The 22407-nt window shown below is 42.1% G+C and overlaps 1 protein-coding gene across 2 annotated transcripts in view; it reads right to left on the bottom strand.

Moving 5' to 3' along the window:
• Mrpl1 (mitochondrial ribosomal protein L1) overlaps positions 1 to 20263 on the bottom strand; it is a 59812-nt gene extending 39549 nt beyond the window's left edge. Inside the window, exons 1-3 of one of the 2 annotated variants that reach the window (XM_059274697.1) lie at positions 19814 to 20263; positions 12616 to 12730; positions 721 to 985 (exon numbers count right to left, since the gene is read on the bottom strand). In XM_059274697.1, coding sequence (XP_059130680.1) covers positions 721 to 985; positions 12616 to 12730; positions 19814 to 19844 — 411 coding nt within the window. In that variant the 5' untranslated portion in view covers positions 19845 to 20263. Of the gene's footprint in view, positions 1 to 720; positions 986 to 12615; positions 12731 to 19511; positions 19716 to 19813 lie in introns of those variants that run through there. The other variant, XM_059274698.1, reaches the window with a different exon arrangement.
• Between the last annotated feature and the right edge of the window lie 2144 nt (positions 20264 to 22407).

Genomic DNA, 22407 nt, shown 5'->3' with positions numbered 1-22407 from the left:
CACACTAATAACTAGGTGAGGGAGGTAATATAAAAACTTTTCAAACGAAGAATTAACACTAAGTAATATACAAAATAAAAATTTTAACATGGTTGTCTTCAAATAAACAACATCTAAGAAATGACCCAAGCCTTGGTTCAGTTCTTAACTCTTTCTTCTCTGTGCCCTTCAGCCAAATAGTCCATATCTGTACCTCAACTTCCTGACAGGACTACAAAACTAAATGAGAAAGTAAATGCAAAGTACTGCTAAACAAAGCCGCTGGCCTGCAGGAAGTGTCCAGTGATGCTGACTAAGCTTTTATATCTATCATCATATTTAATCCTGAATGGAGCTATATGAACTGAACATGTTATGCATGGAATCCAAGGAAAGAAGTCCAATTTCCCAGCACAATTTCAACATATTTTATACTGGGCAAGTAATGTATCTTTCATGCTAAAATAGAAAGACCATCAGACTTTCTAAAATTATTGTTGAGAAGGAATTTTGAACTTGACTTATAAATTAGCTTACACGAAGTAGCCAGTTTAGTTACGGCTTTTGGATACATCCTCGGTTGTTCTTCTTGACCCACCAATACTCCCCCCTTTCACTACCTCCATCTTTGTGTAAACCTTCCCACCCCCGGGACCCCTACTTCAACTTTCAAACCATAGAATTTTAAAATTTAAAAACATCAATTTATGTATCTACTTTAATAAATGCAAGTCTACGTACCTTTTTCCCCAATGCCATATCTAATGTTAAATCAAGATAAACGCCTTGCTTTGGATTGGTAAAGTCCAGAACCTGAAATTTCTTAAGTAAGTCAACAGCTTTCTCCACCTCATAGATCCGCCTCGGGTACAAGCGTTTTAAATAGACATCATCTTCAGGTTCACTTTCCATGTAGGTGTATGACTTTATCTTTTCTATATCATCTGCTTTTTCATCTGACATCTTTTCCTTGTCTTTTCCTTCTTTCTTAATTTTCCTCGCTGGCCTTAAAACAAGATACACGAAGGTCAGTTATATCAGAATGTATTCAAGGAGACCTTTTCTAAAAAGCCGATTTACATGAGACAGAAAGCTAACAGAAGACAGTTTAACTCAAAGGTACTGACTGTTTTACAGTTTCCTTAACTTAACAAATACCAATGAACTTGTACTGTTTAGAGTCAGTACACAGTGAAGGAAGCAGTGTGGCTATTCTCCAAAGGAGCAGAGGAATCATACGTGTAAAGAGGTAGTTTCAGCATACTGTGTTAAATATTACAAGGCTGTTAGCACGGTGCTATGAAGACCTTCAGCCCAACCTAGAAGTTAGGGAAGAGTTGCAAAAGACATGACCCCACAACCAATTATGGAAGGATAAAAAAGATAGTCCTGATATACACCCAAAAGAATTTTCCATACACGAACTGGTACACAAATATTCCTAGTGGCGTTATTCATAACAGCCCCAAAGGCAGAGGAACTCAAGGCCTCATCTACTGAACGAGAACATGAAATGTGACATTACACCAGGAGGGAAAGTTCCTATTCCTTCTTCAAGTTAGCATACCGAGTGATGAGCTTCGATGTCGTTTCACACAGATATGTCCCTCTGTTTTCTATTTACCCATCACCTTCCTACGCTGCCCTGTCACCCCTCCTTGCCCCTCTGCTGGTCCCCATTCCTCATGCAGTCTCCCTCTGCTCTCATGTCACTTGCCTTCCATTATCCTCTCTTTAACACACTGATCACATTTTAATTTAACAAAACGAACACATTTTCCTGAAGCTGTCTTTATACCTTTTTTTATGGCTGAAATAAATTCCATGGTGGATATGTACCACATTTTGTTTTATCCATTCATCTGTTGATAGACAAGTTGGCTGACGTCACACCTTAGCTATGGTGACTTAGTGCACCAACAGACACAGACAGGTGTGCACGAATCTCTGCTGTGTTGATTTAAGATCCCTTTGGGTAAATTAAATACTCAGGAGCAGCACAGCTGATCCTATGGTAGTTTAATTTTCAGTGTTTGAGGAATCTGCACACTAACATCTATAGTATCTACATTTGTCTCCCTTTTCCTAGAGCCCTCTGGCATTGTTGACATTTGCTTTCTTGGTGGTAGCCATTCTGACTGGAGTGAGATAGACTCTCAAAGAAGTTTTATATTTTTTATTATATGTTTTGTGTGTGTGTTGGTGTGCACGCCACACATCTGGAGGTCAGACAACTTCTGGTAGTCGGTTCTTTCTACCATGTGGATTCCAGGAATTCTAATTTGTCAGACCTCATGACAGGTACCTTTACCCACTGAGCCATCTTGCCGGTCCTCAAAGCAGCTTTAATTTGAACTTCTAAGATGGTTAAGAATGTTGAAAATTTTGTCAAGTATTGGTCATACATATTTCTTCTGAAAACTGTCTGCTCAACTCATTAGCCCAATTATTGACTGTATAATTTTTGTGTTTTATTTTTTTGAGTTCTTTATAGATTCTAAATATTGATTCCCCTGTCTGATACACAGCTGACAAAGACTTTTGTCCAATTCTATAGGCTGTCTTTTCACTCTGGTGATTTTTTCCTTTGCAATGTATACAGAAGCTTTTGAATTTCATGTAAGCCCATTTGTCAACTCTTGAATTGATTGCCTATGCTGCTGGAGTCCTTTTCAGAAAGTCCTTGTCTACGTGTTGAAGAGACTATAATAGAATATTAATCAAGAACAAAAAGAACCAAGGACTTGACTCATGCTACAACATGTATTAACCTGAAAAACATCATACAGTTACATTAATAGTGTAGAGTTTCTTTATTATATAGTGATAGAAAACAGTCACAAAACAACACAAATTATTCCATTTATACAAAATATCATGAATGGGAGAAGGGGAGTGAGGGAGATGGACATTAAAGAGATATCTGGGAGAGTAATGAAAATATTCCAAATAAATATTGTGGTAATGTTCGCACAACTCTTGGTATATAACAAAAACCTACTGAGCTATATATTTTAAATACCTGAATTGTGCTGTATATGAAATATATCTTAATGAAGCCACTATTAAAGGAAAAAACAGGTTGGCAAAGAACAGGATAAAAAGCCACGAAATAAAGTGGTATGTGAAGGGGGCCACTGTAAGTCCTATGCGATGACAGTAAAAGTTGACAAATTTTTGTCTGTGAAGGATCAGAAAGTAAGTGCTTTAGCTTTGTGAGTCATGTAGTCTCCACTGCTATGATTCAACACTGCTACTGCAAAAGCAGCTGTAGAAAATCCATAAATGGATAAGCATAGCTAAGTTCCAATAAAACTTTATTTATAGACACCGGATTTGAATTGCTAATTCTTATGTGTCACAAATACTGAAATACATAAAAATTAGAATGGCGAGAAAATTAGTAAAGGGCCTTTCACATAAGCATGGGGACCTGAGCTTAGTCCCCAGAACACACATTAAAAAACCAGATGTGGTGTATGCGATTCTAATCCCAGTGCTGAGGAGGCAGAGACCGGAACATGCCTGGAGCTCACTGGCTAGCCAGCTTAGCCTAATCAGTCCACTCTGAGGAGGGCCCAGTGAGACATTCTGCTTCAAAAAACAAGATGGATGGCTCTTGGGGAATGACACCTGATGATCATCTCTGACCTACACACATACAAACATGATCACACACAAATAAGTAAAATAAAAATCCCTTTTGCCTCATAAACTATACAACAATAGACAGTAAACCAGATCTAGACACAGCTTGCAGTTCCAGAAGTCAAGGGGTAATACAGAAAGCAAGGAGGTAGGTTGGAAACTCCAGATCACAATTTGCCTGTTTTAGAGGCAAAGAGAAGCCAGCGAACAAGAATGACATCTGAATTTCAAACTGTAGAGCATCCCAGCTGCAACAGAAGAGATGGATCTGAAGGAATGGAGTGGGAAGCAAAAGGGTATTTCCTCTCTTTCTTCTCAAGAAGGATGGCCAAGGCTGAATAAATAATAATAAGGCTGAAAAGATGATAGAATAGAAAAATGTTTACAAGTTAAATACAGAAGACAGGGAATAGAAAGAACAATTTAAAACAGCTCTTGTGCTGTAGGCTTGAGGAACCAGGTGTGGAAGGAATAGTGTATCATTAACTAAGAGCCAGAGAAAAAACGTGAGGCAGTTCTCTGGAGAAGCAGGTAGTCAAAGGGATGTGCTCAGTGCCCAAGAGTTTAAGTGCCTTTTACTTCTTCTCTTTCTAGTCAACGCCCCAAGGAATAGAACGCATTCCCCAGTCTGCTGATTTGGCAATGTGACTAATTTTGGCTGACAGAATAAAGAAGTGACAGTTTCCCTGCTCTGTTTAAGCCAGAAGAGGCTTCCTATGTTTCCACATTAATGTTTTTATTTCTGTCATTTTTCATAAACACAAGTCCAAGCTAGGAGCATGAGAGACACATGGACCAGAGCTGGCCCCACAAAACCCCAGGCTAGATTAGACAGTGCTCAGGTGACCTGCAAACACAGCAGCATAGTCAGTCTAGAAGGTCATCAGACTACCCAGCCGGGGTCAGCTCACCCACAGATGTGTGCACAGTGATGAGTAATTGTGGGGAGATTTGCTGCATGGCAAAGCTAATGAATGCTTACAAAATACCTAGGAAGTAATGTCAAAGAGGAAATGCAGGTAAGAGTTTAAAGCTAAGAAAACAAAAATAGAGGTAATACAATTTTTCAATATTTATTCAAATTACCAAAGTTTTAAATTAGTAAACCATTATTCTAGAAAGATATTTGCATCCTATGGTAGACAGAATAGTGACCACTGATGTGGCTCGTATGTCAAATGCCCCCTACAGGCTCATGTGTTTGAATACCGGGTCCCTGTCTACTGGCACTTTTTGAGAACACTGGGACCCTTTAGGAGCTGGAACCCAGCTGGATTAAGTGGGTCTCCGTGGGACAGGTCTTGATGTGGCTAGCTCAGCCCTGTTTCTTGCTCATCAACCCAGATGTGAACAAGCAACCTCCCACTCCTCCCACCACACTCAGAGGATGCCCTTACCACCACGCCTCCCTACCAGGCTGTACAGTACCCTCAAACCAGGAGCCAAAGCAAACCTCCCCTCTTAGGTTGCCTTCTGTAACTGAAATGAGAGAAAGAACAAATACACCCCCAGAAGACATCCATGTCATGATACTGACAAAAGAGGTTTTGCTTGTAACTAGGGTTTAAGACCTTAAAATGGAGAGATTATCCTAGATTATCAACATGAGTCCAATCACACAAACCCTTAAAGTGAGAACTTTCCCAATTAGATCAGATGGAGCTGGAGCTGACAGAAATTCAAGCAAGACTATGATGAAGCCTGTCACTGCCTTGGGGGGGAGGAAAAGCACACACGGCCCGGAATGGGAGTAGTGTCCTGCAGATGGGGGTGACCCTGCTCACAGTCTCCAGAGAGTAAGCACCAACACCTCAGTTAGTCCATATGCTCCACGTCAGACTCCGAACCTAGTGAAGTACAAAACAGAAAATCGTGTTGTTTCAAGCCCCGAAGTTTGTGGTAATCTGCTATGGTAGTAACAGAAAATAAATAAGTCATCTCATAAAATGTGTGTGAAAGAAATAACAATAAAAAATTTTTAATCCCCAAACCAATCTAACATGAAATTCCATTCTGATTCTTAGCACTCAATAAATCCTATTATCACCACTAATAATAGTTTCCTCCCCGCTAATAAGCAAGTGGACACACTGGCAAACAATGGCAATCTTCATTGTAATGGTGCAGGCATCCTTTCAGACTGCTGACAGCAAGTTTAAGCAAGTGCCCAAGTGGAAGGATGTGCCGTGTCTCAGTAGCTCTGCTGGTACCTACTAAATGCTGATGCCTCCCCAATGGGAGGAACTACATTTTAATCGTCTATTTACTGATAAAGTAACAAAGCCAACAACAGACCAGAGAGCCTGTTTAGGAAGAAAGTATTCTATTTAAAATAAACAAAGGTTCTAGACAAAGCCTTCAAATTTACATTAAATAATATCTTGATTTCACAGCTAAATTTCCAAATATTTAATATGCAAATAATATGAAATCTCCAGAGGATGAAGTGACTTCTTCTTTTTTTTTTTTTTTTTTGTAATTATATTTGTGAAGCCCCAAAAGGTCTGATAAATGAGATTATGATGGTTAAAGAGCAATGTACTTATCTATGGTTGGGACTTTACTTCATAAAATATTTGAGCTGTTGTTCAATGTAAACCATTTTAGGTTTCAAATGGGACAGTGCTTTAGGAAAACTGAAGTCTAGTATGACATCATTATAGTATAGAACAAATGAGTCTTGGGAAACTGGTACTGTAGCATAAGCTTACAATCCCAGCACTTGGGAGGGAGACGGGGGGAAGACCTTGAGTTCAAAGCCAACCTAAGCTACATAGCCAGGTCCAGTCCAGCCTAAGCCATACAATATGACCCTTCCTCATTTGTTCTGGGGACAAAGTACTTGGTCACCCAAGGTCCTGAGTTCCATCTCTACCACCACGAAAGGGGAGTGGAAACACATTAATCAAAAAAGCAAAACTGCAATTAAACAAAATCCTTCAGTTATAGGCTACAAACTAACCTCACAAACCACTGCTTTGTTTCCACAGCCCCCCAAAGCCATCTGTCTTTACTCAAAAGAATCACAGGAAGAAGAACTTTGTTGTTCATGCAGTTAGGTGAGCTTAAGAGCTGTGACTTTCAGATCCATATAAATCATGCTGGAAGGGACGGGGAGGGGCAGGACACCTGGCAGTCTAGATCTAGAGAACAGAATGATCTACAGTTACCTGGGTAACTAAACCACACAGATTAAATGAGTAACAAGAGACTGTACTCAGCTAATAACTTTCGCCCTGCCACATCTGTCCTCCAACAGAAACATGGAAGGAAAATAATCCATGGTCAGGCCCAATCACACAGGACAAGAAAAGTCAGTGCTATTATAAAGTTCACTTTGGGACTTGAAAATCTGTGACCCCCAGAGAGCAATCCCAGTAGTCCAAGGGCAAAGAGTCTTTTACACTGCGGTATTTGTTTGTTTGTTTGTTTTGTAAAACTAACTTGAACTAAATAAGAACGCTTGAGGCTAATATGAGATAAACGCACCAACATCTCTAAGAGTGATTTATTCATTCTTTTTCAACTAAATGCAATTCTGCTCCACCTCAACTGCGAAAGCTGGAAAGAGCGCTGGCGGGGGGGGGGGGGGGGGGGGGGGGGGGGGGGGCGGTGAAAACTGCCAACGTTTCCTGACCCCACCACAGAGCTGAGAACACAGCCGGGCATGCCGGCAGCCCAGCAGCCTGAACTCCAAGGAGAGTCAGTCCCTCCACACTCCTACCATGTCTCTCCAGTGGCCAAATCGAGAGAGAGGAAGCAGGTAAGACAAACCTGAGAGGCTAGTGTGGCCACGTAACTCCTCAGGAACAAAGGAATTCATACTTTCATGGCCATGGATGCTCCCAGGAAAGAGTGCAGCAGCCGGAGACTAGAGAGCCTCCGAGAGGGTGCGGGCTGGAGGAAAAGGCCCAGGCAAACACCCACTGTCTCTGGTAGAAAGGAAGAAAACTATCACCAGAACTTCCACCTAGAGTTCTGAGCCACGGCAGGAAACAATACAGGGCTCAGCCTACTATCTACCCAGACAGGGGCCTGGACCTTCCCCCACAACCTGCAGCAGGTACAGACACAGGGAGAAGAGAGAGGTGTGCTCAAAAAGCCTCTCTCCAAAGCACAGCCTCAGTGGGCCTCCCGAATCCGAAATCGGAATCTGGCCGGCCGAGACTGCCTGCCTCTTCCAACCCTTTCCAGCCAGGCGAGCACTGAGTAACAACAGGCCACAGCCTACTGCTAGGGGAGGACAGGCCCAGGGAGGACAGGCCCGGGGGAGGACAGGCCCGGGGGAGGACAGGCCCGGGGGAGGACAGGCCCGGGGGAGGACAGGCCCAGGGAGGACAGGCCCGGGGGAGGACAGGCCCGGGGGAGGACAGGCCCAGGGAGGACAGGCCCAGGGAGGACAGGCCCAGGGAGAGGACAGGCCCGGGAGAGGACAGGCCCGGGGGAGGACAGGCCCGGGGGAGGACAGGCCCGGGGGAGGACAGGCCCGGGGGAGGACAGGCCCGGGGGAGGACAGGCCCGGGGGAGGACAGGCCCGGGGAGGACAGGCCCGGGGGAGGACAGGCCCGGGGGAGGACAGGCCCGGGGGAGGACAGGCCCGGGGGAGGACAGGCCCGGGAGAGGACAGGCCCGGGGGAGGACAGGCCCGGGAGAGGACAGGCCCGGGGGAGGACAGGCCCGGGGGAGGACAGGCCCAGGAGAGGACAGGCCCAGGGAGGACAGGCCCGGGGGAGGACAGGCCCGGGGGAGGACAGGCCCGGGAGAGGACAGGCCCAGGGAGGACAGGCCCAGGAGAGGACAGGCCCGGGGAGGACAGGCCCAGGGAGGACAGGCCCAGGGAGGACAGGCCCAGGGGAGGACAGGCCCGGGGAGGACAGGCCCAGGGGAGGACAGGCCCAGGGGAGGACAGGCCCGGGGAGGACAGGCCCAGGGGAGGACAGGCCCAGGGGAGGACAGGCCCAGGGGAGGACAGGCCCGGGGAGGACAGGCCCAGGGGAGGACAGGCCCAGGGGAGGACAGGCCCAGGGGAGGACAGGCCCAGGAGAGGACAGGCCCAGGGAGGACAGGCCCAGGGGAGGACAGGCCCAGGAGAGGACAGGCCCGGGGAGGACAGGCCCAGGGGAGGACAGGCCCAGGAGAGGACAGGCCCTCGGAGCTGCAGCTGCACAGCAGGAACAGCACCAAGAAAAGCCCGGCAACTCAACCCCCATGCTGAGCACAAAGTAACTTACAGAGATTTCAGCTGCTGGTAACCATGGAGACCACAAAACCAAAACCTAGCTCAGCCCTTGACCACACTGGCTCAACACTAAAAGACAAGCCTACTTGTGTGTAAAATCTATTAACTTCAGTCTCGACTATTGTACACTGGACATTCAGCATTTGTCTCAAACAAAACAAAGCAGAAACAAAGAGCAATGAAGAGAAGCAGCATCCCCATGCCTCAGATCTTGACTCTGAAGTCAATCATTGAAAAATAAAGATGACAACTAAGATCAAGAACACATCTCATCAAGTTACCAAACAATCTTAGGACAGTTTTTCATATCTTTCTAAAGTGGGCATATTTCTTACGTTATGCTTTTTAGGGCAGTAAAAAGCATCAAACTGTACTACAGTAAAAATTGGGAATGACACAATATGAATTTTCTAGAGGATAAACAAAAATGTTTTGAAATGTTCCTAAAGTAATAAGTTAATAAATACCTGTACATAGCAGAAAAAAAGGTCAAACAGCCCAAGAGAAGAATAGGCAAGTAAATGACGTACACAAGAAATACACTAAAGATACACAAAAACTGAGCCCTCCTAACGTGGGAAACGGGGCACTCCTCACTCACCGCTGGGTAGGACGTAAATTGGTACAACCTGGACTCCTCCAGCTTCTCACAACAAATCAGAATCCAGGCGCACTCACACCCAAAGGACAGTGCAGGGACACAGTGTGCCCAGTGACAGAGACGGTGCCTAGCTTGTGTAAGGCCCTAGATTTCATCCCTAGCACCAAGAGGAAGGGCTGTTGCTGCTGCTCCTTGTCTGTCACACCCCTAAAGAGCCTCCTTCCTAACTGACTTCTGCTAGCTCTGCAGGCATCCATATTAAGCCCTACTAAACTATCAGACTGCACTTATGCTCACGTCATTTACCTCCACGCCCTGGCACCACGGACATACCTTTTTCCTCACTCTCCTGCAAAACTAACTTCCAGGACTCAGCTCAAATACTTCTCGCCCTACTCTCCCTCAGGTAGAACATCACTTCCACCAGCAATCCTAGCCTACCTGTGCCATTCCTACAATATGATAGCCATAATTAAAGGGAAGCTATAGCACAGATCTATGCTAATTTACGATACATTAAGGAGTCCAATTCATCAATAACAAAACCTGTGAACAAAAAATTTACTCAGGAAAAACAAAACAGAAACGGCTCTTAAACATGTTAAAAACCGCAATTCCATTGATTACCTATGAAACTAGAGAAGACAGTAGAGTTGGCTACACTAAATATAAATACATTCCAATAACATTCGCTAGCAAGGATGCAAAGGGACAGCTGTTTCTTTCTTTCTTTCCTTTTGGCACTAAATATGGAATCCAGGGCCTTCCACAAGCTCAGCAAGTACTCTATCACTGACTAATACAAACTAACAAGGTAATTTTGGATTATCTATCAAAATTGAAAATATATACATCTTCTGACCAAAGAATTTTACTTCTCAGAGCTTACACTTCAAATACTTCCATTATACATAAGATACATGAATTTTACATAGTTATTCAGTACAGGGTCACTTATATTAATGAAATATTAGAAAGTTAAATTACATAAATTATAATACATTTATACAGCGAAATATTATATAGTTAAATAATTAGACAGCATCATATGAATCTATTTCCACAATGTATTGTTAGAAACAGGCACCAGATGCTTGCTCCATGCACTACCACTTACACAAAGGACAAGAAGTACATAGTTAAAAAATGCATAGACCGTTATCACTCAATGGCTAACCACCAGGGCAGGAAAGCTACCTGCTTCTCACCATCTAAACCCTATACATCTTCAATTGCTCACCAAGAACTAACTCATTTAAAATAATTCCTTTAAGACAAAAGGCAATTCTTTATGTTGCTGTCAGTTCATTTTAAAGTGCTCCAGGGCAGAACAACCAAACAGGTACCTGCTCATAGTCACATCAACATCTTGTGTAGTGCCATAGCATCGATATACTTTGGCTAAGTTTATTAAAATAAGGATATGTTAAACAACTGGAAATTTACAAATTTCCCTAAAATTTCCTACACTTCAGTTTTCATTTTGGATATCACATAATCTAAGGGTTGTACCCTATCAAAATTCATTGAAAAGTAAGATTCTGTAGCTTGAACTGTATTTGACAGGCCCTACTACCCTCCAAAGCCACTGATTCGACTCTTTTAGGCTGGTCATGATGGAAATAGTTCTGAAGTCAGACAATAAGTCTTCCCTCCAACACATCCACGCTGTCTAACTCTGGGTTATGTTGTTCTAAACTACTACTGGATTATGTTGCTCATGAGTACTGAAATTTGGATTCCTAGCACCCACATAAAATTTAATCTTTGGGCTTCCATTCTTCTACCTAAGAAACGCTCATCGTAGTACCTGTACTTCATAACTGGTAAGAAGATTAAGTGAACAAGTATATGAAATGTGTTCAATTATAACAATATTATTAATATGCTATTAATAGTAACATTATTATTACAGAAATACATAAGAATTCTGTAAATTTTAACTGTTAATCTCCTATAGCTCTTTAGCATTTAATTAGTACTCCCTCAGCCATTTCTTTAAACTACAGAAACAGTGACATCAGGGAAAAAGACATTCAGAAAAAGATGGTACTGAGTTACACTTCATTAACATCAATATCCTTGGGAGAAAACCAATTAGCATTATGCCCAACAACCAGATGGCATGAGCCTTAAGTCCAAGAGCTCTGCCAACATTTGCCTTTCAGTCCCTTCCTTCATTCAGTTCAATGGAGAAAAATACTGAGCTCTAACTCCACACAAAACCAGTTTTTTACTCTTGGTAATCAGATGCTGTGAGAACAAATTTCATCCCTTTATACTTCCATAGGTTGAAAGTCTACACAAAAAATTATAAATACATACGTATATGTATGTGTGTGCATTTCTACATAACACAACAAACATTAAAAATCTGAAATTTCAACATATAATTCCAGTACTGGTAATCCTGTAATCCCTAATTATAAAAAGCAACATGGAGAAAATATCATTTAAAGAGTAGGAAAAAAAAGTTTCAGAACTAAATTCCTTCAGTTCTGATCCTTATTCTGACATGTGCTGGTCCTCTGCTCTGGACTGGCTCTATGATCTCATTGTGATGGCTAGTTTAACTGTAAACTGGAAATCATCTAAAGCCACTTGGGAAGAGTCTAGAGGAATCTACGGTCATGCTGAGCGAGTCTCTTAAGGGTTACCTGGGGTAGGCAGACTCACCTTGGCCCTGAGCTGGGCCCGACTGAACGAAAATAGGGAGCAGAGAAGCACAGAGAGAACACACGCTCACTCTCTGTTCTAGACCACAGGTGTGAGCTGCTGCTTCAGGTCCTCGATGCCTCGATTACTCCACAATGATGGGCTGGGACTCGGGACTGTCCGTCCAATAAACCCTCCCCTCCTCAGTTGCTTCTGTCATGGAATTTTACAGTAATGAGGAACAAAACCAAGACACTGTTGGTGCCTTGATTTCCTTCTCTTCAAATGAACGTAACATACTAGCTTGAAATGACAGTGGTGAGTGATTAGCTCGAGATGCTCATAAATGCTATTATTAAGTCTTGTCTTTCCTTCAGAACACTAAGGTCAAAGGAGAACAGACAATGAACCTCTGCAACCATCTTTATAGAACTACGTTTTTTAATCAGAACTTTAACAGTAAAGGAAGCAGCTAAAAAAAAAAAATACTTACTTTGTAGCAGCAGCAGCAAAATGTCTGTGAGTCCAGAGAACATTCTCAGAGCAAGGGTAAGGAGGGGCCTGGTAAGCTGTCTTGGAAAGACAATGCCTTTGATGTTGTCTCAAGACTTAGAAGGAAAAGAAAATATAACATTAATCATCAAACTCATACATTTTTACATTCTAAAAATCAGTATTTTCAAAACAAATGCAACTAATATTTTGTGATTCTTAACCACTTTTAAAAAGTATAAGAATAGGGGATAGATTTTTTTTTAACATGTAATAATAGGGGATGCCTCAAAAGCAAGAGAATCTGAGTTTGGATCTCTCTAGAATCCGGGTGAAAAGCTGGGTATGGTGTCACATGCCTACAACCCCAGGAACAGTGAGATGCCATGAAGCAGGTCCCTGGAAGCTTGTGGGCTAGCTAGCCTGACCTATGGTGACATTCCAGGCCAATAAGAGACCATGTCTCAAACTGTAGCATTAATCTTAAACTGTCTTATTAATAAAACAAACCTAAAGCCAGGTATTGGGGTGAACGCTGGAAGATCAGAGAAGCAGAACAAGCCACAGCTACCTCACCTTGCCAATTCCTCAGCTGATCCTGTTTCCTCAGACTGAACGCCTCTGAGTCCTTATCCAAATGGATCTCAGCTGAACTATTGCTCAAAAGCCTAAAAGCTTAACCAGATTCTAGTTCCTGGTTTTCATGCCTTATATACATTTCTGCTTCCTGCCATCACTTTCTGGAACTAAAGGCGTGAGTCACCATGCCTGGCTGTTTCCGGTGTGGCCTTGAACTCACAGAGATCCAGATGGAGCTCTGCCTCTGGAATGCTAGAATTAAAGGCATGTGCTACCACTGCCTAACCTCTATGTTTAATATTATGGCTGTTCTGTTCTCTGACCCCCAGATAAGTTTACTAGGGTGCACAATATATCAACCACACTCAAACAAAAGGTGGTAGGTGTCTAAGGACCTACCCAAGGTTGTCCTCTGGCCTCTACACTGTTAATGCACATGTGCAACCATCCTCCACATGAACGCAAACACAAAAACACATATACACAAAAATAAAATATCCAGTACTAGGGATAGGGTGTAGCTTAGTGGTAGTTCCTGGCCTAGCATGTGCAAGGCCCTGCATTCCATAAGCGCTATCACTAAAAGGAAAGATATAGAAATCACACTCAGAGAAACTAAAAGCAAGCAGAGGCATCTGATATCTAGTAACTTTTTCTAATCACTTATTCTGTTTTGTTTTTGAAATAGGAGCTCACTGCTGATTAGCCTGACCTGGAACTCATTAAATATGGCCCAGGCTGGATGGAACTATAGGCAACATGTGCTTATAGGCATGAACCTTTACACCCTCTTCACCTATTTTTACCTTAATCTAATTTAAGCTCAATAGATTCATTTTTATTAACAGGGAGTATGTACATGTGTACCCCTAAATTTTTAAAATAGTTTCTACTTTATTTATTCATTTTTAAAGGTGATACATTCACAGAGTTGTCCGAGTTCTTCTAAAATCAGAACAAAGTGGGAATTTTGCCCTACCAGATAAAGATATGTTATAAGAAGGGCAGGGAAGACAGAGGGTAGTGTAGGGAATGAAAAGGAAGATCTAAGTATAATTGTGTATGCATGGAAATATAAATGAAAACCATTTCTTTGTAAGCTAAATTTAAAAATGATTTAAGAGATGTTATAAAGTTATGATGAAGCCAGGTGGTGGTGGCACACGCCTTTAATCCCAGCACTTGGGAGACAGAGCCAGGCAGATCTTTGTGAGTTCAAGACCAGCCTGGTCTACAGAGTGAGATCCAGGACAGGCACCAAAGCTACATAGAGAAACACTGTCTCAAAAAAACCAAAAAGTTATGATGGTTCTACATATTGGTAGTGGCACAAATACAGAAAGACAGACTAGTAGGACAAAAAAAAATGGCTTGACAATAAACTCATCCAAAGTCCCCAGTACAAAGGAAAAAAACAAAACAACAACAACTACCCACTCACAGGTGAATGGTAATACTTAAAAGCCTTTCAGAACAGAGGAAAATGTCTTTATAACTGTTACGGGAGGAATGGATTCATAAACAAGACCAAAGGCACTAAATAAAAAGTGGTTATATTTTTAAAAAGGTTATATGAAGTGTTAAAAACTTCTGTTTATCAAATACACTTTTTAAACATTAAAAGCCGAGGCTGTGGAGATGGCTCACTATTGGAAAGTGCTCTCTAGGCAAGCGTGAGAATGTGTGCTCAGCCCCCAACACACATGTAAAACACTGAACACAGTGGCTCATCCTTGTGATTCCTAAAAAGAGGAGGCTGATTCCTGCGACTCACTGGCCAGCCAGTCTAGACTGATTAGCACACTCCAGGTCCTAGTGAGAGACCCCATTTCAAAAAAACAAGATGGGTAACTCAAGAGAAATAACACACTACATGTGTGCACACACGTGCACACATAAACCCTCCTACACACACATAAAGTGAAAAGATAGACCCCAAATGGGTAGAATATATTTGCAACATGCTCAGCTGACAAAGGAGTCATCTGACTCCTTGACTACAAAAGACAACACAATTGAAAAATGCGCAAAAGGGATTAAAAGGCCTGAAACTGAAAAGAAAATACAATAGTGTAAAAGATGTCCACTGAGTATTACCTCACTAGTAACCAGGTAAATACAAATTTAAAACTCCATATAACATCTGCCAACAACACTACTTAAAGAGTGGTCAGCAGACCTATTACAGTCTGCAACCACATAAAGATTACAGTAGCATGTGAAACAAACAAATCACTAAGTTCAACGCAACTGACAATACTTTTAATAACGGCATGCTGGAGACCCCTATAATCCCAACACATGGGAGTTTGACCTTGTCTCAAATTATTGTTTTTTTTCCACAAAACTTAATCAAGAAAGTAGTATTTAATTTTATTGTGGAGATACAATTTATAAATTAGATAATCTAAGTATCATTGTTCTACATACACCAGATAAAGAAACCTCAAGGAAATTAAGTCACTTACCACATCAAATACAGGAAGATTTTATGCACTGTAGATAAGAGTGTGAACTAGAATACCATTCTGGGAAGCAATGTGGAATTACCCAATGGAGCCTGGTAAGCACATCACAATGGTGCAGCAGTCCACCTCCAGACAAGTACCATGTACATGTGTTTTAAGAGACATGAACAAGAACAACCAGAAGACTGTTTCTAAGTACAGAACTAAGAGACGAACTCAAGCATTTCTCTACCACAGACTGGATAGACACTGTCCTGGAACGGAAAGCCCTATGACTATAAAAATAAGCAAACTGCTATACACTGAGATTCACGAACACATTGAACCAAAAAAGCCAATGACAGAACCACTACTTAGAATCCCCTATAGTAAGAACCAGAAATTAAAAATTTCAACAGTAATCAAACTGCTACAGACTAAGCAAAACCAAATTACAATAGTATCACTACTTTAGATGCCCTACTAGACCTCTATCTCTATTTCCAACCCCTTAGTCAACAATGTGTCATCTGTCTTAGCACACTCATTCACTTCACATAGATCACCTCATTTGCCACCAGACAAAATAGTCCTCACTCAGTTTCCTCAACTACTCATCAGCATACCTGACACTACATTCATTCTTTAACATCTCCTCCACTCCCATCTTTTCACAAGGAGATAGACTATTCCATCTCTTTTAGTAGATACTGAACGGTTAGCAGTCCCAAGAGATCTGTCCTAAACTTTTCCTCACCCTCCTCTCTAAACTTCACCTTCTCTCAGAGCCTCTCATCAAAGTCTTTGCACCCCCAAATAAACACTGTCGACAGGCCACCACTGTCTACCTCATGAATTACTATAACAGTCTCCAACTGGTCCTATCATCTGCTTTTGACAAAGATCATTCTTAAATGCACAGCACGCCATGGCCTTAAATAACCACAGCTCAGTGAACAAGCCAATTCTTACCAAGAACTCAATGAGCTGTTCTACCTCTATCTAGTGAGCTTCATCTAACACCACTCTCCCACAGGCTCACCATATTTCAGATACTCTTAGCTCCTTTCCATTACCCGAGCACACTGTGTTCTTTACTACCTTAGGAATTTCACATAAAAAAGTCTTGCTATGTGAACCATACGGTGAAATGGTATATGCAACAGCAAACCTACTCTCACTGGAGAAGGCTTTTAAAAATAATCTATCATTCAGTCATTCAACAATGAATGTATCAATGAAATGTGTGCTGGCCATGCTTTTGTTCACATTAGTGAACACAACACAAAAATCCCTCTTCTCATGGAGCTTACGTTTCTGGTTGGGGGAGACAAGACCAGTAAATATAGGGAGGAGGACTGCAGGATAAAAAAAGATGGAAAGCAGTTTGCACTTTTAAAGTAAAGGTAGATTTCATACCAAAGGTGGGCCTGGGGAGACAGCTTGTAGACAAAGCTCTTGCCATGCAAACTTGAGTAGTGAGATTCAGATTTCTGCAACCACATGAAAGCTGGGTAAGCTTAGTGCAACACCCCTCTACCTCTGCCCCATAGTCCCAGCACTCCAGAGGCAAAGTCAGGAACTTCTCAGGACAAGGTGGGAATCCATAAGCTCCAGGTACAGTGACAAACCCTGCCTCAATAAATACACTGGACAGTGATTGGTAGAAAACAGCCGACATCAACCTCTGGCCTCCATGTGCACATATACATATGAAAAAAAAACCTTACAGTGTATACGACACTCTGAATTCATATTAGCCATATTTAAAGTACTCAGTAGTGAATAAACAAAATGGACAGTGCAGTTATAGGCCATTGTAAGGATGTGGGGGAGGCTTTTCAGAGTAATATGATTAAGTTCCCTTTATAAATATTAATTAAGAGCCCAGAAAAAGAGTCTTAGACTACAGTCCTGCATGGCCTAGACCTCACTATGTAGTCCAGGCTGGCCTCAAACTTGCATTAATCCTGCTAACTTTGCCTCTCAAATGCTGGGAGTAGAAGCATGTACCACCACAATCAGATTAAGTTTTTTTCTTTGATTTTATTTATTAAATTTTTATCTTATGTGTATGGATATTTTGCCTTTAGAGGTCAGAAGAGGGGGTTGGATCAACTGGAACTGGAACATAGTTATGGACCACCACATGGATATTAGGAATCAGGCCCAGGTCCTCTGGAAGAACAGCAAATACTCTTTAACTAGGGAACCACTTCTATACGCACGCACGCACGCACGCACGCACGCACACCAGCTTAAGTTTTTAAAGGACTAATTTACTACTTAGAGCAGGACACAGAAAAATCCAGGTGAGAAACCATGGTGACTTAGAACAAGACAGTTGAAGTGTTACCATGGGAAAGTCAAGAGTCTAGGTTAACAGCATTAAGGAGGCTGAGGCAAAAGGACTTTCTCAAGTTCAAAGCCAGCTTGGGCTAGTTAGTGAGTGCAAAACCAAACCAGTCAGGACCACAAAGCAAGACCTTGTCTCCAAAATTGTGCCCCCCAACACACACACCCACCACCACCACCACCACCACCACCACCACCACCACCACCACCACCACCAAATAGTCTGGATCAATTTGAGAATAAAGCAAACAGGATTTGTCAACTACTTAACATGAAGTGTGAGGAAGAGACAAGTCAAAGATATTAAGAGGTTGTGGCCGGGACAACTGAAGGCATACAGCTTTTATCAGAGGAGATGGAGAAAGCTGCAGGTTATGATTGTAAGTTTGATTCCAAACATGTATGCTTAAGTTATACACAAATGGCTCTAGAATTCTCAAATAAATATAAGACTCTGGACTTCAGGAAAGAGGTCCCAACTGCAGGTAAATATTTGATAGTCATTAAAACATAGAAATAAACCTAAAACGGATGGATGAGGCCACTAAAGGAGTGAATTCACACTAAAAGAATGATATTGGATACAAAAGAGATGAGAATGAAGAATGGAACCTTGGATCTTGGGAAACTACAAGGAAACATACTAGAGAGAAGAACCAACCAATTAATAGCAGAAGGAAGGCCAGGTGGAATAGTAATAAAATTGGTAAGTATCCTGGAAGTTAAGAGAAGAAAAAGTGACACAAAAAAATAAATCTTCAGTTCTCTTCTTGGCTTCTTCAATTTTGTCTAATGTGATTTCTATCACACATGAGGGTAATGCCCTCAATCTCTATTCAGTAATAACATATTCTAGTTTACTTAGTACTCACCAGGGTGTGTTGTGATCTCATCACCCCTAACTTGAAAAACTATCCTAAATAAGGATGCTGATCTTAACACTGAACTTTCCTGAAAGAAGTTCAAAGAGAAAATGGATACAGCATTTGTAAAGAAGATTAGAGAGCTCCAAGGTGTATAGCTCACTGGTAGATTTACCTAGCACGTCTGGGTATGTATGTCCTAGATTCCGTACCCATCACTGCAAAACAAATCACAGGCTTCAGTTCTTCCCCTGACATCTACTAGTTAGACGAATTTAGTCACGTGCCCAATGGGGTTGGTTACTTCCCCATAAAACGGAGTGATGAAGGCTGTTTCATCCACTTAAAGACCTGATTTAATTGCATAACGATATTTATAATCATTGTCCTTAAAAAAGAAAAAAAGCATGGTACTAACGGGCCTGTCATTCTAACCAAGAGGACTTGACTTGTCACTGAACAAGAAACGCTGCAGAATTAGTCTCCAAATGATAAACATGACCTAAATTAGATATCTTCTGTAAATTTAAGAACTGGAGTCACCTGTATTCACAAAGCGGCAACAAACACTCCTAGTTTCGGATTTTACAGATGTAAATCACTTTATATACCACTTTTCCATTTTCAGGACTCACTTATCAAACTGAACTCACCCGCTAGCCCCGACACAGGACAGAAGCTTTGTACTCCTCACACCTGACTGAAAGGACTGCCATTGTATTTCCCCTCCCATTTCACCCTCCGAGGGACCAGCTCCAAGGGAGAAACCTTGCGTTGAGTTGAGGGTCGCTTGTAAGCAGTAATGACCCTCTGGGCTATGGAGCCCAGAACGAGCATGGAGGCATTTCGAGTACCCAGAGCTGAGCCGTGCCCGCCAGATTCTGGCGTGTACGCTGCTGCAACAGGAGACACGGTTCTAGATCCGTTGTCCACGCAGGAACACTGGCTGTCTTACCTCTACTGAGGCATCTTATGGCGGCCGCCATGTTGACTATTCCGGATTGTGTTGACGAAATTGGTCCCGCGGTTCGACTGCACCGGCAGGCGAAAAAGGTTCCGCTCGGAAGCCGGCAAAGGGGGAAGGTGTTGGTAGGAGCAGAGGAACAGGGCGGAGAGCGACCTGGCTGAAGTGCCTTCGTGGCGGCTTTCCTGTCGGTTCCCCAGGCGGGGGCTCCGTTTTGTAGTTAAGGCACAAAAGCTTTACAGCCTTCAGGGAAAAAATGGCTTTGTTGGAAATGCTTTAATTATTCATTCCTTCTTTTTTTTTTTCTTTTTATCCTGCTGATGTATTCAGAACCATCATTTAAACAGGGGGGAACCTAGTTCTCTGCCTAAAGTCTTGAAAAACCTGACGTATCCCCAGCTTCCTCCGCTGCATTTTCAGCCTTGCTAAGATTTTTTTTTTTTTTTTAAACGCACGTTGCTAGGCGATAGTGCGCGGAGCTAGCTTGTGCGAGGCCCTGAGTTCGATCCTCTTGACAGCAAAGAGAAAACAGTCCGCCAAATTTCACCACCCAAGGTGGGCCAGGAGGTCCCACTTACTAACCTCCTTTCAACACGTCAGACCAACGTTAATCTTTCAACAACCTGATTTACTGCTCCCAGCTGCTAGCAAGCTGTGTCGCTAGGACCAAGCGATTAGTGTAGTGTTTAGCGTTTAGGAAACACGTCTAGGGTTTTGTTTTGGTTATTTTTTTTTTTGCTTGTTTGTTTGTTTACATCTAGTATTCAAACGATCAGAGATGATCAGAGACTCACGCACAGGTTATTCTTAACCCTACCCCGCCACCACCACCACCCCCCAAAAAAGAGACATCCATTATGTCACAGCTGCCCGCGTGGTTTCCTAAAACAAGTCTGATCACGAATTAAATCAATTCCATTAAAATAAAACTCTCCAGTGATTGGCCATTTCCAAAGGCTCACTAATGACCTCTGCCTACCTCCTCAGCCTACATCCCTCCTAAGGCGCATGCGCAAGGAGGGGGGGGGAGGAAGAGAGAGGAGGGAGACAGAGAAACCATACATTTCTCACCTCTGTGACTTTGTTCCTCTGCGGCTGCTGCTTGACTACCAATGTGCCACAGTAAATTTTTTTTTTCCTTAAAATTTCAGTTCAGCCTTCACTCAATGTTGGCAGTCTTCTCCACACCTCCAGGACTGCCCACTTTCTTCCTGGTTTTGTATAATAAACAGGAGTTATATTTGTTTATTTGAAACAATTCTGAAGCCTATTTTATATATAGTACAATTTACCAGCCTAAACTGTACAATTGGATGGGTTTTAGAAGATTCAGAGGTCTGTCTTTCCCATCAGTTTGAGCTCTTTGTGGGCAGAAATCTTGTCATTCATTTTTGGAACTCAGCACATACAACACACAGCACCAGGCAGGAACAGAGGTCTTCGGCAAATGTTTGTTGAATAAATGATAAGTGAATGATAAATAAATAAGTCATTAATAAATGAATTAGTTACTTGATAAGAATGGCAAGCCTGCAGAACTTTACTTGGTTTCATGAAGCTACCCACAGAAGATGGACTAGCTCAAAACTGGAATTTCCCAGAAACCTTATTGTATATTTATATGCGGTGGTCATCTAAAGGAAGAATAAGATTCTTCCTTAGTGCCCATTCTTGTCAGCACCTAAGCAGTTACTTCAAAAGCTCCACAGTCAGCTGTGACTGTAAAAGAAAGAAAAGAAAACCTGGAAGAATCTGAATCTACTTTTATAACTTTCTTCCCACTTGCCCTCTTTTCCTTCTGTGATTTTTTTTTTTCATATATAGATCAGGGAGAGGGGAAACTTGCAGTCATCTCATGATACTTAAAAAGATAATTCAGTCTAAGGAAATATATAAGTTCACCTACTGCTGTTCTTCAATTCATCTCTTCTAATCTCCACAGCTGGAGTCAGTTGGCCCTTGGCTGATAATGCCTACCATGAGAACATAACCACTCAGTCAGGACTCACAATAATATGGATTGTGCTTACAGCAGCATTGTTATTATTAAAACAATGTCCTTTATAAGTTCAATGTGCCTGATTGCCTTCTTTGCTCACCAGAATTTGATGGCATTAATCAAGTAGGATCCAGAGTCCATGTATTTGCAAATAGATGATAGATAATGATAGATAGGTAGATAGATAGATAGATGATATTCATTAGCTTAAGATTTTATAAAAACTATAAAATAACTTAATTAAAAGTCATACTCTGAAATAGGCACTCCATTATAATGATAATGACTTCATCATCATCTTGACTGGATTTAGAATTACCCAAGAGATTGAGGCATACCTCAGGGTATTTCTGTGAGGATATTTCTAGAGAGAATTAATTGATGGGGAAAATACATCCTGAATGTGGGTAGCACCGTTGCGTGAGCTGTGGGCTTTGGCAGAACAAGGGCGGGATGAGAGCAAGGCAGTAGAGTGCTGGCTGCTTCTTTCTACTTCCTTTTGGTCCTGGCATGAGCTGCTCTGCTGGCTTCCCTGGCTGTAACAGGCTGAATCCTGAAAAAACAATGAGCTAAGTCCTTCTTGTTC

Source organism: Peromyscus eremicus, chromosome 10 (genome assembly GCF_949786415.1).
Source record: "Peromyscus eremicus chromosome 10, PerEre_H2_v1, whole genome shotgun sequence".
In the NCBI taxonomy this organism is placed as follows: domain Eukaryota; kingdom Metazoa; phylum Chordata; class Mammalia; order Rodentia; family Cricetidae; genus Peromyscus; species Peromyscus eremicus.
This window is presented reverse-complemented; position numbering and strand designations above follow the sequence as displayed.